General features: G+C 33.4%; 1 protein-coding gene across 1 annotated transcript in view; it reads right to left on the reverse strand.

Annotated features, from left to right (window-relative positions):
• The window catches only part of Task7 (TWIK-related acid-sensitive K[+] channel 7), a 439213-nt gene that overhangs the window by 407122 nt on the left and 17592 nt on the right, over positions 1-14499 (reverse strand). The window contains exon 2 of the mRNA XM_089091908.1: positions 8615-8770. Within this exon, the coding sequence (XP_088948034.1) occupies positions 8615-8770 (156 nt within the window). The remainder of the gene's footprint in view (positions 1-8614; positions 8771-14499) is intronic.

The raw sequence follows: 14499 nt of genomic DNA on the forward strand, positions 1-14499 counted from the left end.
CTTTTGATGTATTTTAACAAAATGGATATCTATTATTTTAACAAAATGGCTAAATCGCTATTCGATCGGATGGATTTTGGGTAAGGAGGGCAGCGGGACTATTGCCCTCCGGTCCCTTTTGACTCTTAAAAAGGAAACTAGAACTTTTAATTTCCAATGGAATGAGCCCCTTTCGAAGTTTATGCGACCATTCATTCCATAAAATCTTATATAACCCAGGGGCATAATTTACAACACTTGCCTTATAATCGTTGGTCTATTTTGACAAAATTAATATCTCAAAAATTCGATGGGACGCATTCGGGGAAAAAATGGTTGAATGGTTGGTTGGGGGGAGGGGCTACTTGTCATCGGATAACTTTTGAATCTCAAAAAGGGAAACTAGCAATTTCAATTTCTAGTCATTCTACTCCCCTCTGAAGTTTACCTCTTCAATTAAAACCTTATATAACCCTGGGGCATGAGTTAGAACCTTTCCTCGGGCTCTGGTGGGGATTTTGTTGACCCCAAGGTTTTGTTTTCTGATCGTTGGACTGTTTCAAACAAAATGGCTATATAAACATTTTGATTGAGTTCATTTAACGAATAGAGAGTGTGTATGAGAGTGGGTGGGGTATATTACCTCCATTCACTTTTGACTCTTAAAAAGGTAACTAGAACTTTCAATTTAAAATCAAATGAGCCACCTCTGAAGTTTATACGACCGCCCCTTACAAAATAACTTTATATGTCCCCGGGGCATAACTTATAACACTTACCCCGGGCTTTGGGGGGTTGTATCGACCTCAGAGTTTTGTTATTTTATCTCTAAACTATCTTGAACAAAATGGCTATGTGAAAGTTTTGATTGGATGCATTTAGGGAAAAACGAGCCTTGGGGGGCTAGTTGCCCTCAAATCACTTTTGTCTCTTAAAAAGTGAACTAGAGCTTTCAATTTCACATCAAATGAGCCCCCTCCTGCCTCCTCCTTCCTTCCATAAGAACCTTATATGCCCCTGGGGCAAGATTATAACACTTGCGCCCGGGTTCGGGGGGGGGGGTGTTATCCCTGATGTTTTTGCTATATGATCTTTGGTCTATTTTGAACAAAAATTCGATTGCCTATATAAACGCTATATTTTTATATTGGTTATATAAGAAATTCAACTGAATGTATTTGGGAAAAGAAGGTTGGGAGAGGGGACTAGTTGCCATAGAATCACTTTTGAATCTTAAACAGCGAGTTAGAGCTTTCAATTTCTAATTATTTGAGTCCCCTCCAAACTTCATACGACCACCTCTTCCATAAAAACTTATATACCCCCGAAGCATAAGTTACAGCCCTTCTTCGGGCTCTAGGGAGGAGGGTTATGTTGACCCTAAATTTTATGTCATCAGATCACTGGACAATTTAAAACAAATTGGCTATCTCAAAATTTATACATTTGAGGAAAAGATGGTATTAGTGAGGGAAAGGGGGTTAGATGCCCTTCCATCACTTTTGACTAATAAAAAGGTAACTAGAACTTTGACTATACGATCAAATGAGCCACCTCTGAAATTTATACAGCCACCCCTTACATAAGAACCTGATATACCCCTATGCATAACTTAAAACCCTTGCCCCCAGGCTCTGGGGGTTGTGTCAACCTCAGAGTTTTTGTTACTTGATTTTTGAAATATTTTTCAAAAAATGGCTATCCCAAAATCTATATCGGATGGGTTTGGGGGAAAAAGGACGTTGGGGGGGGGCTATTTGCCCTACGATCTCTTTTGACTCTTGAAAAGGGAACTAGAGCTTTCAAATACGCATCAAATGAGTCCCTCTTAAGTTTATACGAACACTCCTTCCTTAAGAACCATACATGCCCCACAGGCATAACTTACAACGCCTGTCCCCCGGCCCTGGGAGGCTGTGTCGACCTCAGAGTTTTTGTTATCTGATCTTGACCTATTTTTAGCAAAATGGCTATCTCAAAATTTTTATCGGATACATTTGGAGAAAAGAGGGCAAGGGGGGCTTGTTGCCCTCCCATCACTTTTGACTCTTAAAAAGAGCAATAAAACTTCTGATTTCCAATTGAATGAGCCCACTCCAAAGTATATACGACCACCCCTTCCATATGAAGTGCCTTTGGAAAAAAAAAACAACAATAAAACATTGGAGCCTTATGGCCTTTACTATAGGCAACACTATAGCGCTGACTCTGATAATCTGCTGATGCAATCCATTTGTACGATTCTCCTTGGGTTTAAGATTTCTAAAAGGAATATTGAACAAATTACCACACAAAAAAGGGGGGGCCAACTTTAAATCACTATCCCGAAAGGCCATTGTCTGGTCAGTTATCCTCTTACGTCAGAACACCCTCAATATTTGTTTCTTGGATCTGTATTTTAGGATAGCATTAATCTTGAAGAAACAAAGAAAGAAAATATTTACACAGTACAACGAAGCGGCAATACATTGTGGCTGTAGAATTAGGAGTTGTTCGCTTCTTTGGATATATCTTGTTCTCATAGACGAGTAAGAGTTTCTCGATAGCCACAGCCTTATAGAAGGTTTAGAGAAAAGGGTTAAAGTAAAAATACGGTCCACTCAGAAATGATAGCAAAAACAGAAATCTTTCAATCCATTTATGGGATTGCTCTGTCATTCCCTCTGTATCTACCACTGTTTTTGATCTATCAAAATCATCTGCTGAGATTGCTGTATGCTGCGTCGTTTGTCTTACAATGTTACTGATACAAATTAGATATTAAAAGTGGTAAAGGTTTGCTGATAAGGAAATTTAGTATAGATTAGTATACTATTTTGTCTTCAATAGCAATCTTCAATTAACCAATGTTTCAAGTTTTACTAAAACTTCAGCAACCTGTTCCTCTTGAAGACCTTTTTTTTAGGAAGTCCATTGCCCTCTCTGCTAAGGCATCTAAAGTAAATAGATTGTCACCTCCAACGAGAGTTCTGAAATCTTCTTTGTTTAGTCGACGTGAGATTTGATTAAAATTTTAGAGGACAGCCAATTATGTAGCTGTTAAGGATTACAAAAATGGGCAGTCTCTCTGAGGGTCAATTGTTTTTCATCTTTTCTGATGTTTCTTTTTAACCAAAACCTCTGATTGTATGTGCCAGAATAATTTCGTCAAAGCAGAGGGTTAATAGGACTAGGGAGAAAAATTCATGACCTTTGCGAAAAAAGTCTTTGCAAAAACAAAAAACCTATATAAAAATCCAAAAAAAAAAAAATGCATATTATACGTTATATAGTTTTTCTTATGTTACAAAGAGAAAGAAACTTTCGTATCGTGTAGCCACTATGGAATTTCTTTGAATAATAAAACGAAAAAATGAACATATAATTTAAAATTCGGTATCCATCTCGAAGCTTCATTTGAAGGGCTTCTAACCGTTCCACTTTGAAGCATTTCAAAATGCTTCTTTTGCTCCATTTTTTTAGTTTTCTGTACCACATTCCCCATATGTATATCAATTTTTTACTGAGGATCTCGGCTACTTTTTCTGTGGCTCTATTCTGTGCCTTCTCAGTTATTTTTCTTGGAATTGTCCTTGACGAGAGTTCCGAGACTACTCTTTCTGTCACCCTTGTTAATGCTTTTCATTTTATTAACTTAGAATAAAAAAAGATCCTCCTGAGATTTTGCTAGCGTAAACGGCGTCAATACGACATTTCAGTTGCTGAAACGCCAATTCGAATAATAAGGGAGACCAAATTAATGAACTAGACTTCAATTATTCACTATTTTTTAAAGTGGATTATTTCTTCTGGGAATCTAGTTCACTTTCCTTGCAGTCTCGGCTCCATTTTGTGCATTCTTAAAGTTATCTTTGAGAAATCTTAGTGATAATTTTTATATTATCTACTCCATTTTTGCAATTCTTAGCGCAGCATTTTTTATAAGCAAATGGTTTTTATTCTAAAAACTTTCTGGAAATCTTGGCCATTTTTCTTGTAATTTCGGTACAAGTTTATGCATTCTCAAAGAAAAGAACTTTGGCCTTGACAAAATTTCGGTATTTCAGGGAGACCGGGTTTTTGTGAAAATCTACATTCTTAATTGGTCATTCTCGGCTCAAAGCCTCAGGTTAACAAAATTGTCTGGTTGACAAAAGAAGCAATGTCAACTCCATTTTTCGTCAATGTATCGATGACAGTTGATACATTCTTAGCTCCTCTTTGTCTAATTTTGACACAGAAAGAATGCCATAGAGCCATATTATAATCATTAGTGTAGATAAACAAAATTACCTGTGACAAAAGCACCAATGCTTTGATGGTGTGATTTGACTTTTTGATGGTGTTTTCCCCTGTTTTGAAAATCAGGCAAATTTTTGTAGGCTCGTAACAATGGGTGAGCATCATTAAATTTAATAAATTATATATATTTGGAATTAACATAAAAAGTGACTTCTTTTGATAAAATAATTGTTATTAAAATTTTGGCTACTTTAAAATTTTGCTTTTAGAATTTTGGTTACTTATTGCGTCAACTCGTTCCTTACTTATGGTTTTGTAAAATTTCGTTTCTTTTACAGCTTTGCAAAAGTTTTCATTTAATGCTCATTCTCTCAGAAATAAGCAAGGCTGAATTGTTTGTACAATATTGGTAGTTAATTGCCGTGACGCGACGTAATGAACATAATATATTCTTGTTGGGTTAGTAAGAGTAAGTCATCGGTACGAAAGAAGCTGACACGTATATCCAAATGAGAAGGCTGTAATTAGAGGCTAGTACCAATAGGCTAAAACCATAAGGAAAGCCTCTGAATTGGGATTTCTCCCGATAGTTAATACCACGCTTTTTTACAACTTGTGCTGCTTCTAACTACCACGCAATGCAGGTGGGCTGGACCAGGGGTATGTGCACATGAGTATAACCAAGCAGAAACTATACCATGAGGTGAAACCCTTTAGAACTCCGATATCGTAGCTTCTTGCTATGTTTCCTCCCGAGGAATACCAAAACTAAAACTAAAGTGCAATTTTCTGGGATTATATCAAATTGTGATTTTATGATATCTTTCACCCCCACTTGAAAATAGTTTAAGAAGTACACAGTGATACGAAACCAAGGAATTTTTAAAGTCGTATATCAAACAGTTCATGGTAACGAACTGTTAGTAAGCAGCAACTCGGCTCAATAGTAACTGAAATTCTAAGGAACGGAATTTTGATATCAATAGATACATCAAAAGAATCAACTTATTATGCTGGTTCAAAATATATAATAAAAACATCAAGTTGAATGTTTCCCATCAACAGTTACGAGCCTGAGAAAATTTGCCTGATTTTTGAACTAGGGAATAAACACCTCATATGTCAAGAAACCTAAATGAAAAATCACACCATCAGATTCATCATATCAGAGAACCCTATTGGAGAGGTTTCAAGCCCCATTGTCCAAAATTAAGAGAAAACAGTCAAAACCAAATAAGTATTGGTATTGAGGGCATGCAAGGCCACAATTATCAATCAAAAATGAGAAACAAAATAATATAGTGCCCAATACAAATAAGAATTCCATAAGACAACGTAGATTATAAGAAACAAGAGGTGATTGAACCCAATGAGATAAAATAAATTGCCAAATATTATCATAAGTGCTGATAAGAACAAAATGTCTATTTTTATTTCTAAGAAAAGTTTAAAGGACCCACGAAGCATTATAGATTTCTCAATGAAATCATATTGCACACAAATCACTGCTAATAAATTATTAAAAACAATAAGACTGATTTAGAATGCTTTATAACTTCAAGTGGGGACCGAAAACCCTGTAATCCATGGCAGAAGCTATAGAAGTGGAAATACAGCATGCTAAGGTTCATCAAGAAAATTCAGGGTATTCAAGTTGAGAGTCTATTTGACACATCATTCATCAATACTTTCATTTATTAGGTCTTTAGCAATGGGAAATTAACTAAAAAACGGGTGTGTTTTTCCTCTTTGTCAAGTCTAGTCCACAACTTTTTATCAGCTTCCAGTATTACTGGTGCAAATGTCGGTTAAAATTACCAAAAAACATTGGCTCGCTTAAAATTGGCTCATAATAGAATTGGCTCGTTTAAAATTGGCTCATAATAGAATTGGCTCTTTTAAAATTGGTTCATAATAGAATTGGCTCGTTTAAAATTGGCTCATAATAGAATTGGCTCGATTAAAATTGGCTCATAATAGAATTGGCTCGTTTAAAATTGGCTCATAATAGAATTGGCTCGTTTAAAATTGGTTCATAGTAGAATTGGCTCGTTTAAAATTGGCTCATAACAGAATTGGCTCGTTTAAAATTGGCTCATAATAGAGTTGGCTCGTTTAAAATTGGCTCATAATAGTTTTAATTACTTATCAGTCATTAAAACTTGCTTTTATTTCTTTGACTTGTGCATTCCTAATAAGAACCTGCAAAAAAATGTTTATAGGTTGTGGCCATTTCAGTTTGTAGCATGACTGTGGCAGTTTATATTTCAATTTTTGTTGCATGATCTTCAACTCAAAAACTCACGCTTTGCCCTGTAATCAGTTGTAAGAGTTCTCAATCTTAGCTCTAGAAATTTCTTTGATAATTGGCGGGTTAAATTAACGAAATTGGATGCTTTAGTCTTGGAAAGTAGAAAAAGTTTCGTCACAAGTCCCTAATTTAAACAGAAGTTCTAGTGAGGCTAGTTTCTAGGAAAAGGAAAGGCTAACCCCTGTTTGGTATGCAAGTGGATTCTATCTAGGAAAATTTACTAAATTACCGGCTATGGATGGAGGCATGATATGGAATACAAAACCGAGACTTTTAAGACTACTTATAGTATTTTATGATCAACTGCTTAATCTGAAATATTACTTTATGCCCATTTTAGCTGGTTTTGAAGTGATAGCTGCAACCCAGTAAACAACGAACCGCGGCCCATAGTAAAAAATATTTTTAAACTAAAAATGCAGATCTCTCTCAATGCAGAAACAGTTTATTTGTAATCCACAAAATTTGACGCTAATTTTCTCTTACTCTGTGAAAACCACATTAAAGTAATTAGAAACGCCCACGAAAAAAAATATTTCAGATGGATTTCTTTCCAGAAACTCAAAAACTTAAATATTTGAAATCAAAAGAGACAAGAATTTGTTAACCTCATCATATTTCATCGTTAAATGAGACTATTTTATTTCAAAATTGAAAGCAGGGCTTTCACTCCTTTTTCTTATCAAGGGTGCCTACCCCTCTCAAAATAAATGACATGAGTGATGTGAGTTACTAGCAATCAACGAAATCTAAATAAGTGACTAATTTCTAGGGTTTTGAAAAGAAAAGATTTTTTTTTTTCTTACTAAGGGTTGGCTACAAAGTAGGCAATGCTTCTATATAGTGTTCGAACAATCTTTGGTTCCATATTTGGGTTCCAGATGGACGGAAGAGAGTTGTTAATTTGTAGACATTTTGAGTGCAACTAACCTTGCTCTAAACCTAATATTTCCAGCATCTCAGTTTTGTTTACCCCTCTAGAGTTTCAGAGGATAAATAATAGCAGTGTACATAAAAAATAGGGAAAGGATTTAAGGTTTACTAAATAAAGCTATTGGCCGTACACGACTGCAAAAAGCGAACTATGCTTTTGAAATACTTAACAGAAAATTTAAAGTGGTAATAATCACCGAGTTAACCCCAAATTATACATGAAATGTGGAAAAATGTTACATTGTTTAATACGTAAAAGTAGGTTTTACATGAAATCAGATAGTGAAACATACTCCTCATATACAGAAGAAATCTTTACTTCTGGAAATGGATATGCAAGAGAAGAGGAATACAAGAGAACTGTAAAAGAAAATAGAAGACTTATAATCATGAAATACTAAACATAAGATTTGAAGTAGTGACAGTCTGATGATGTGATCTGCACTCTTAAAGTACCAAACAAACGAAGTTTACTCACCAAAGGAATATCATAAGAGAACAAAAACAGAAGAAAGGTACAAAAAAGGATAACTACTACTACTAGTACTAACAACTCACTGCAGCACCAAGCCACCTGAGGCCAACGCGGCTACGCAAACTCCTTCTCCATCCCAATTTATTCAAAGCCTCTTTCATTACACCCTCCCAATAAGTTCCTATTTCCTTAAATTTTTCTTTACAAAATCCTCCCACCCCATTCGGGAACTACCTGCTTTTCTTCTGGCCCAGACAGTTGGCCGACATGGACAATCTTTGACAATCTGTCATCCTTCATTTGCAGAACATGTCCTAACCATCTCATCCTTTCTCTCATTATAGTCCTAGAAAATGGGACTGAACCACATTTTTGGGTAGAGTTCACTATTTGAGATAATCATACTCCTGGCTATTTCAACTGGAACTTTGCTCCTGAAACGACTATACAGGAGAACAGAAGAAATTATACAGGAAACAGGAAGGTTATAATTACAACATACAGAACGGAAGATTTAAAGTAGTGATAAATCAGAGAATGAACTCTACTCCTGACATACTGAACAGAAGAATTTAAAGTAGCAGTAAAAAAACAGGAAATAACTTGACTGTAATACTTCGGAAGATAATAAGGAAACAACTAGAACCGGATACTTTTGAAAACACTAAAAAAACAACAGTAGGTTTGAGACTTACCTATTAGTGCAATAACTACAACTGAGAAATAAAAAGCTCCTGCAAATTTCCATTGAGGTCCAGCCTTGTGAGGCTTACTTTCTATTAAAACTGTTTTCACTATTTCATAATCCGTTTCTGTCATGTTATATTGACGCATTAATCTGTTTTTTGTCTCTAGAAAAAAGTAAATTAATTAGACACACGTATATATATACATATATAATATAGATATATATATATATATATATATATATATATATATATATATATATATATATATATATATATATATATATATATATATATATATATATATATATATATATATATATATATATATATATATATATATATATATATATATATATATATATATATATATATATATATATATATATATATATATATATATATATATATATATATATATATATATATATATATATATATATATATATATATATATATATATATATATATATATATATATATATATATATATATATATATATATATATTAAAGCATTTAATATTAATTTGATTATTAAAGCAAGTCCAATTTCTAACACCGATTTCTACTAAACTTCAAACTTTTGGTTTTCTTTTTTAAGGTTTTCGAACTGTTGTAAGCCCCTGTTAAAATATATACAAATGTTTTCGCAATTACCAGTTTTTTGCTCCTTATGCAATTTAATGTCTTTTCATACTGTATCTTTTCAAAACAATTTGATTATTAAAGCAAGTCCCATTTCTAACAACGATTTCTACTAAGCTTCAAACTTTTGGTTTTCTTTTTTAAGGTTTTCGAACTGTTGTTAGCCCCTGTTAAAATATATACAAATGTTTTTGCAATTAGCAGTTCTTTGCTCTTTATGCAATTTAATGTCTTTTCATACTGTATCTTTTCAAAGCAATTTGATTATTAAATTAAGTCCAATTTCTAACACCGATTTCTACTAAACTTCAAACTTTTGGTTTTCTTTTTTAAGGTTTTCGAACTGTTGTAAGCCCCTGTTAAAATATATACAAATGTTTTTGCAAATAGCAGTTTTTTGCTCTTTATGCAATTTAATGGCTTTTCATACTGTATCTTTTCAAAGCAATTTGATTATTAAAGCAAGTCTAATTTCTAACACCGATTTCTACTAAACTTCAAACTTTTGGTTTTCTTTTTTAAGGTTTTCGAACTTTTGTAAGCCCCTGTTAAAATATATACAAATGTTTTTGCAATTAGCAGTTTTTTGCTCTTTATGCAATTTAATGTCTTTTCATACTGTATCTTTTCAAAGCAATTTGATTATTAAAGTAAGTCCAATTTCTAACACTGATTTCTACTAAACTTCAAACTTTTGGTTTTCTTTTTTAAGGTTTTCGAACTGTTGTAAGCCCCTGTTAAAATATATACAAATATTTTTGCAAATAGCAGTTTTTTGCTCTTTATGCAATTTAATGTATTTTCATACTGTATCTTTTCAAAGCAATTTGATTATTAAAGCAAGTCCAATTTCTAACACCGATTTCTACTAAACTTCAAACTTTTGGTTTTCTTTTTTAAGTTTTCGAACTGTTGTAAGCCCCTGTTAAAATATATACAAATGTTTTTGCAATTAGCAGTTTTTTGCTCTTTATACAATTTAATGTCTTTTCATATTGTGTCTTTTCAAAGCAATTTGATTTTGCAGCAAGTCCAATTTCTAACACCGATTTCTACTAAATTTCAAACTTTTGGTTTTCTTTTTTAAGGTTTTCCTTACTAACACTGATTTCTACTAAACTTCAAACTTTTGGTTTTCTTTTTTAAGGTTTTCGAACTGTTGTAAGCCCCTGTTAAAATATATACAAATGTTTTTGCAATTAGCAGTTTTTTGCTCTTTATGCAATTTAATGTCTTTTCATACTGTATCTTTTCAAAGCAATTTGATTATTAAAGTAAGTTCAATTTCTAACACCGATTTCAACTAAACTTCAAACTTTTGGTTTTCTTTTTTAAGGTTTTCGAACTGTTGTAAGCCCCTTTTAAAATATATACCAATGTTTTTGCAATTAGCAGTTTTTTGCTCTTTATGCAATTTAATGTCTTTTCATACTGTATCTTTTCAAAGAAACTTTATTATTAAAGTAAGTCCAATTTCTAACACCGATTTCTACTAAACTTCAAACTTTTGGTTTTCTTTTTTAAGGTTTTCGAACTGTTGTAAGCCCCTGTTAAAATATATACAAATGTTTTTGCAAATAGCAGTTTTTGCTCTTTATGCAATTTAATGTCTTTTCATACTGTATCTTTTCAAAGCAATTTTATTATTAAAGCAAGTCCAATTTCTAAGACCGATTTCTACTAAACTTCAAACTTTTGGTTTTCTTTTTTAAGGTTTTCGAACTGTTGTAAGCCCCTGTTAAAATATATACAAATGTTTTTGCAATTAGCAGTTTTTTGCTCTTTATGCAATTTAATGTCTTATCATAGGGTCGGTCGAAAACAGGATCAGTCGCTTTGTGACATGTTTGAAATAGGTTTGATGCGGCCTGGCTGCTTCAAAACAAAAATGACTTCTTGTCTAAAAAGGACATGTTTAAGAGCTGACATCACATGACTTGTTTTTTTTTCTTAAATAATACAAAGGTGATGACATGCCAATTCTAAACCAAAAAGGACTATATCAAACTGTGGCACGTATAGGCACTATGTCAAAAAACTAGTTTTTGTTCTATAAGCTAATATGAAACCAATGGCAAAAGTTCATTTGCATTGAATAATTATGGGTCTGCTGGAATTCAGGGGTAGAGTAAGTACTTCGAAATAAAGATGGCAGTGAGAGATAAACCCCTTTTTAAAAAAGGGATGTCTTTTCAACTTAGGATTTATAAATACCTACTTCTAAGGTGCAGAATGTACAAAAATAAAAGTAGACATTTTATTTGCAAATTTATTTGTTTCTTTTATGTATAAATTATATTTTTTGGAAGGAGATTCTATAAAACATTTAGTTAAAAATTTTTGATGGTTTTCGTTCAAATAAGAAATTTTGTTTATCACTGGTTTCATATCAAGTGGGACTCTTGTTAAAACGGATTTAAATGGCCATATGCATTGAAAAGGGGTGATTCTAGCCCTCTAAATAGCTCCCTCTGGAGCTATTGTTTTATCCTTATATCCTTTTACTCTATACCTTCATCTCTGCTTCTACTTAGCCTTTTGTGTCATTCCTATCTAGTATTCATTGACATAGAAAAAAAAATACAAGAAACGTTGAATCGATCAATACTATATTTTAAATAAGAGATTATCTTATAAAATACATGGTTGTTTCTTCTTCCACTGTCAAATCCATAGACACTTTGAGTGTTTTCTTTGTCGTTGTCGGGTAAACTTCGAAAGGTTAAATTTTCGTTGTTTTTTTTTCTTCTTTATTTTTTGTTTAGCACTGAGGGCGACTTGAGGGAGGTCCTTGTAGAAATATTTGCTTGTTTCTTCGTCATCATGGCTTGCCACTGGCTGACAAAATCCTTGTTTTCTCACCTGTTTTGATTTTATTTTTCATTTTATTATTTTCTTTCCTCTCTTATTTTCATATGCCAATTTTCGCCAGTGTGGTCTTAGAACGTATTTAAATATCAAGTATTTCGTTTTAGTTATCTTTACGGAAAGAGCGACTCGGTCCAACAACAATCAAAATAAAAAATAAAATTTGTTCCTCAAAATCTACGGGCCTGATTCAATTAACCTGATTTTTTACAAATGAGGAAACAGCATCGAAATGTAAAGCACTTTAATATTCAGCATATTAGAGAGCGTCAGTGTATAAGTTTTTAACTCCTATTTTCTATCTAAAATCTTGAATTGTGTACTTTTTACTAGAAGAGATACGAGTTTATATGTTTCGTTCCCCATGCCCAATTGTAGCAAACCAAACCTAGAAGATTAGAAGAGTGCTTGTTTGATCGTGAATCACAAATATTAGTGACCTTTGAGAATAACCAAAGATTGGAGGGTAGCTAGCAATTGTTCCACGCCTCTTTTTACCCATATAATGACAGATCAAAATTTGGCATTAACAATTTTATTCAATCAGTAGACAGTTCCAATAATTTATCTTTTGGAAGGAAATGATCCCTTATAGTCCCAGAAGAAGGAACTACAAGTTACGCAGTTTGTCCACCGTTCACATATAGTATTTCTTATTGCAGAATATGAAATAAATTATAATGGGAAGCGGTATTTTTTTGTGGGAAGGGGGTCCTTGAGCTGTATGAATACCTTCCGGGAGAATAATTTTGCATGGTAAGATTCAGGGAAATTTCTGTGGCAAATTTTATACAGAAAGCGGGATAGGATTTCTTGTCAAAATTTGAAAAACAATCAGAAATTCCATTTATAAAACCAAGTTTTAAGCTTAAGAGAAACAAGAAAAATACCTTATGGTAATTTATCGAGAAAATAAGTTTAATTCCATATAATTAAAAATAATTAATTGTAAGAACTTTTTCTTCTTTCTAATCCCTTCTATATGTACGCACCAATACGAAATATTGTGGTTGGATTACTACTTTGTAAAATTTTAGGAAGCAGCAAAACAATCCCATGTAAGTAAATTTCCCTTAAATCAGAGAGCACCGAGCACTTTCGGAGAAAATGGTCCAAATCTTCGTCCTCATCCCTACAAAGAGGAAACACATACCGACCAACAGGATGTACTATCCTCCTGTCGAACGCCATTTTCCAGCTCTGGATTGGAAGGTAATTCACCCTAAGCTGAATCCATCGATATAAGATCATAGACGGTAAATTAAATTTAAAATAAATTCCCTCTTCAAATCTATGTTTAACCTGATTCTAATGATTCAATGTAGCAGAATTTAAAACCAGCCCTTGCCAATACTGAATTTCTTGACCCTCTAAGATAAATCGTACCTGGCTTACTAAATTTGTTGGTAGATCACGGGAACCAAGACCGTCATTCCATGAGTAAGGCATTCCCACTCTTTCTAGTAATGAGCTAATTTGGGATGGCAACGACGTTTTCGAACCATAACTCAACATCTGATAATAAGCAGCTCTTACTAGTCTATCTTCATTACACCTAATGAGCTTCAACCAAAATCTAAGCATCACATTAGACCTACGTAGTTTTAACGAAAACAGGCCCATATCACCTTTCAGAATCTGTGAATGAGTTGTCTCAAAAAAAGCCTATGCTATGCTTTACCCCCCCCCCCACCCCAAATGTGTAAATATGTAGCCCAATTTTGTTTCTAAACTAATATATTTTTTTACCAATTTGTTTTATTTCATTATAATTAACGACACTCCACTTCTCGCGTGTGTACCTAGATTCTAAACAAGTACCGTTGTTTCTTATGAAAAAGAAAGCACGAACATGACAGCTGACAGTTAAAATTCGGGATTTGCAGGTTGCACAACATATCTTCAAAGTTTTCCAATAACAAATCCTATCTGTAAGCAGTGGACAAATTATAAACTTAAAAAGGCCCTTAAACTTCTACAATAGAATCCTGTGAGTATTCTGCAGTTAGGGAGGGAGGGGGATATCCCAAATGGTGCATTTTAATGCCAAAACATCATAGTTCTAATTGAACCATCAGATAAATACAGAATTAGTTCTAAAGGAGAGACAAGGGGATTACGGAAGTGAAAATTAATGTATAATCTCCCGGGTCATAACCATAATTTTTATTTGGGGGGGGGGACAAAAGAAACTTTCAAAAATGTATCTGGATTGCTTTTTGGTCTGCTTTCTGGGAATATTTCTGGTCTACGCTGCTATCATGAAATTAGAGTATCATTAAATCCAAAAATGAGCAGGATCTATTATATATGGAAGGGGGACTGCCCTTCGTCATCTGCAACTCCACCTTGTGATCACTGATACTCTGGAGGATGCTGA

This window comes from Artemia sp. Qi Xiang Cuo, chromosome 7, assembly GCF_049724085.1.
Source record: "Artemia sp. Qi Xiang Cuo chromosome 7, ASM4972408v1, whole genome shotgun sequence".
In the NCBI taxonomy this organism is placed as follows: Eukaryota; Metazoa; Arthropoda; class Branchiopoda; order Anostraca; family Artemiidae; genus Artemia; species Artemia sp. Qi Xiang Cuo.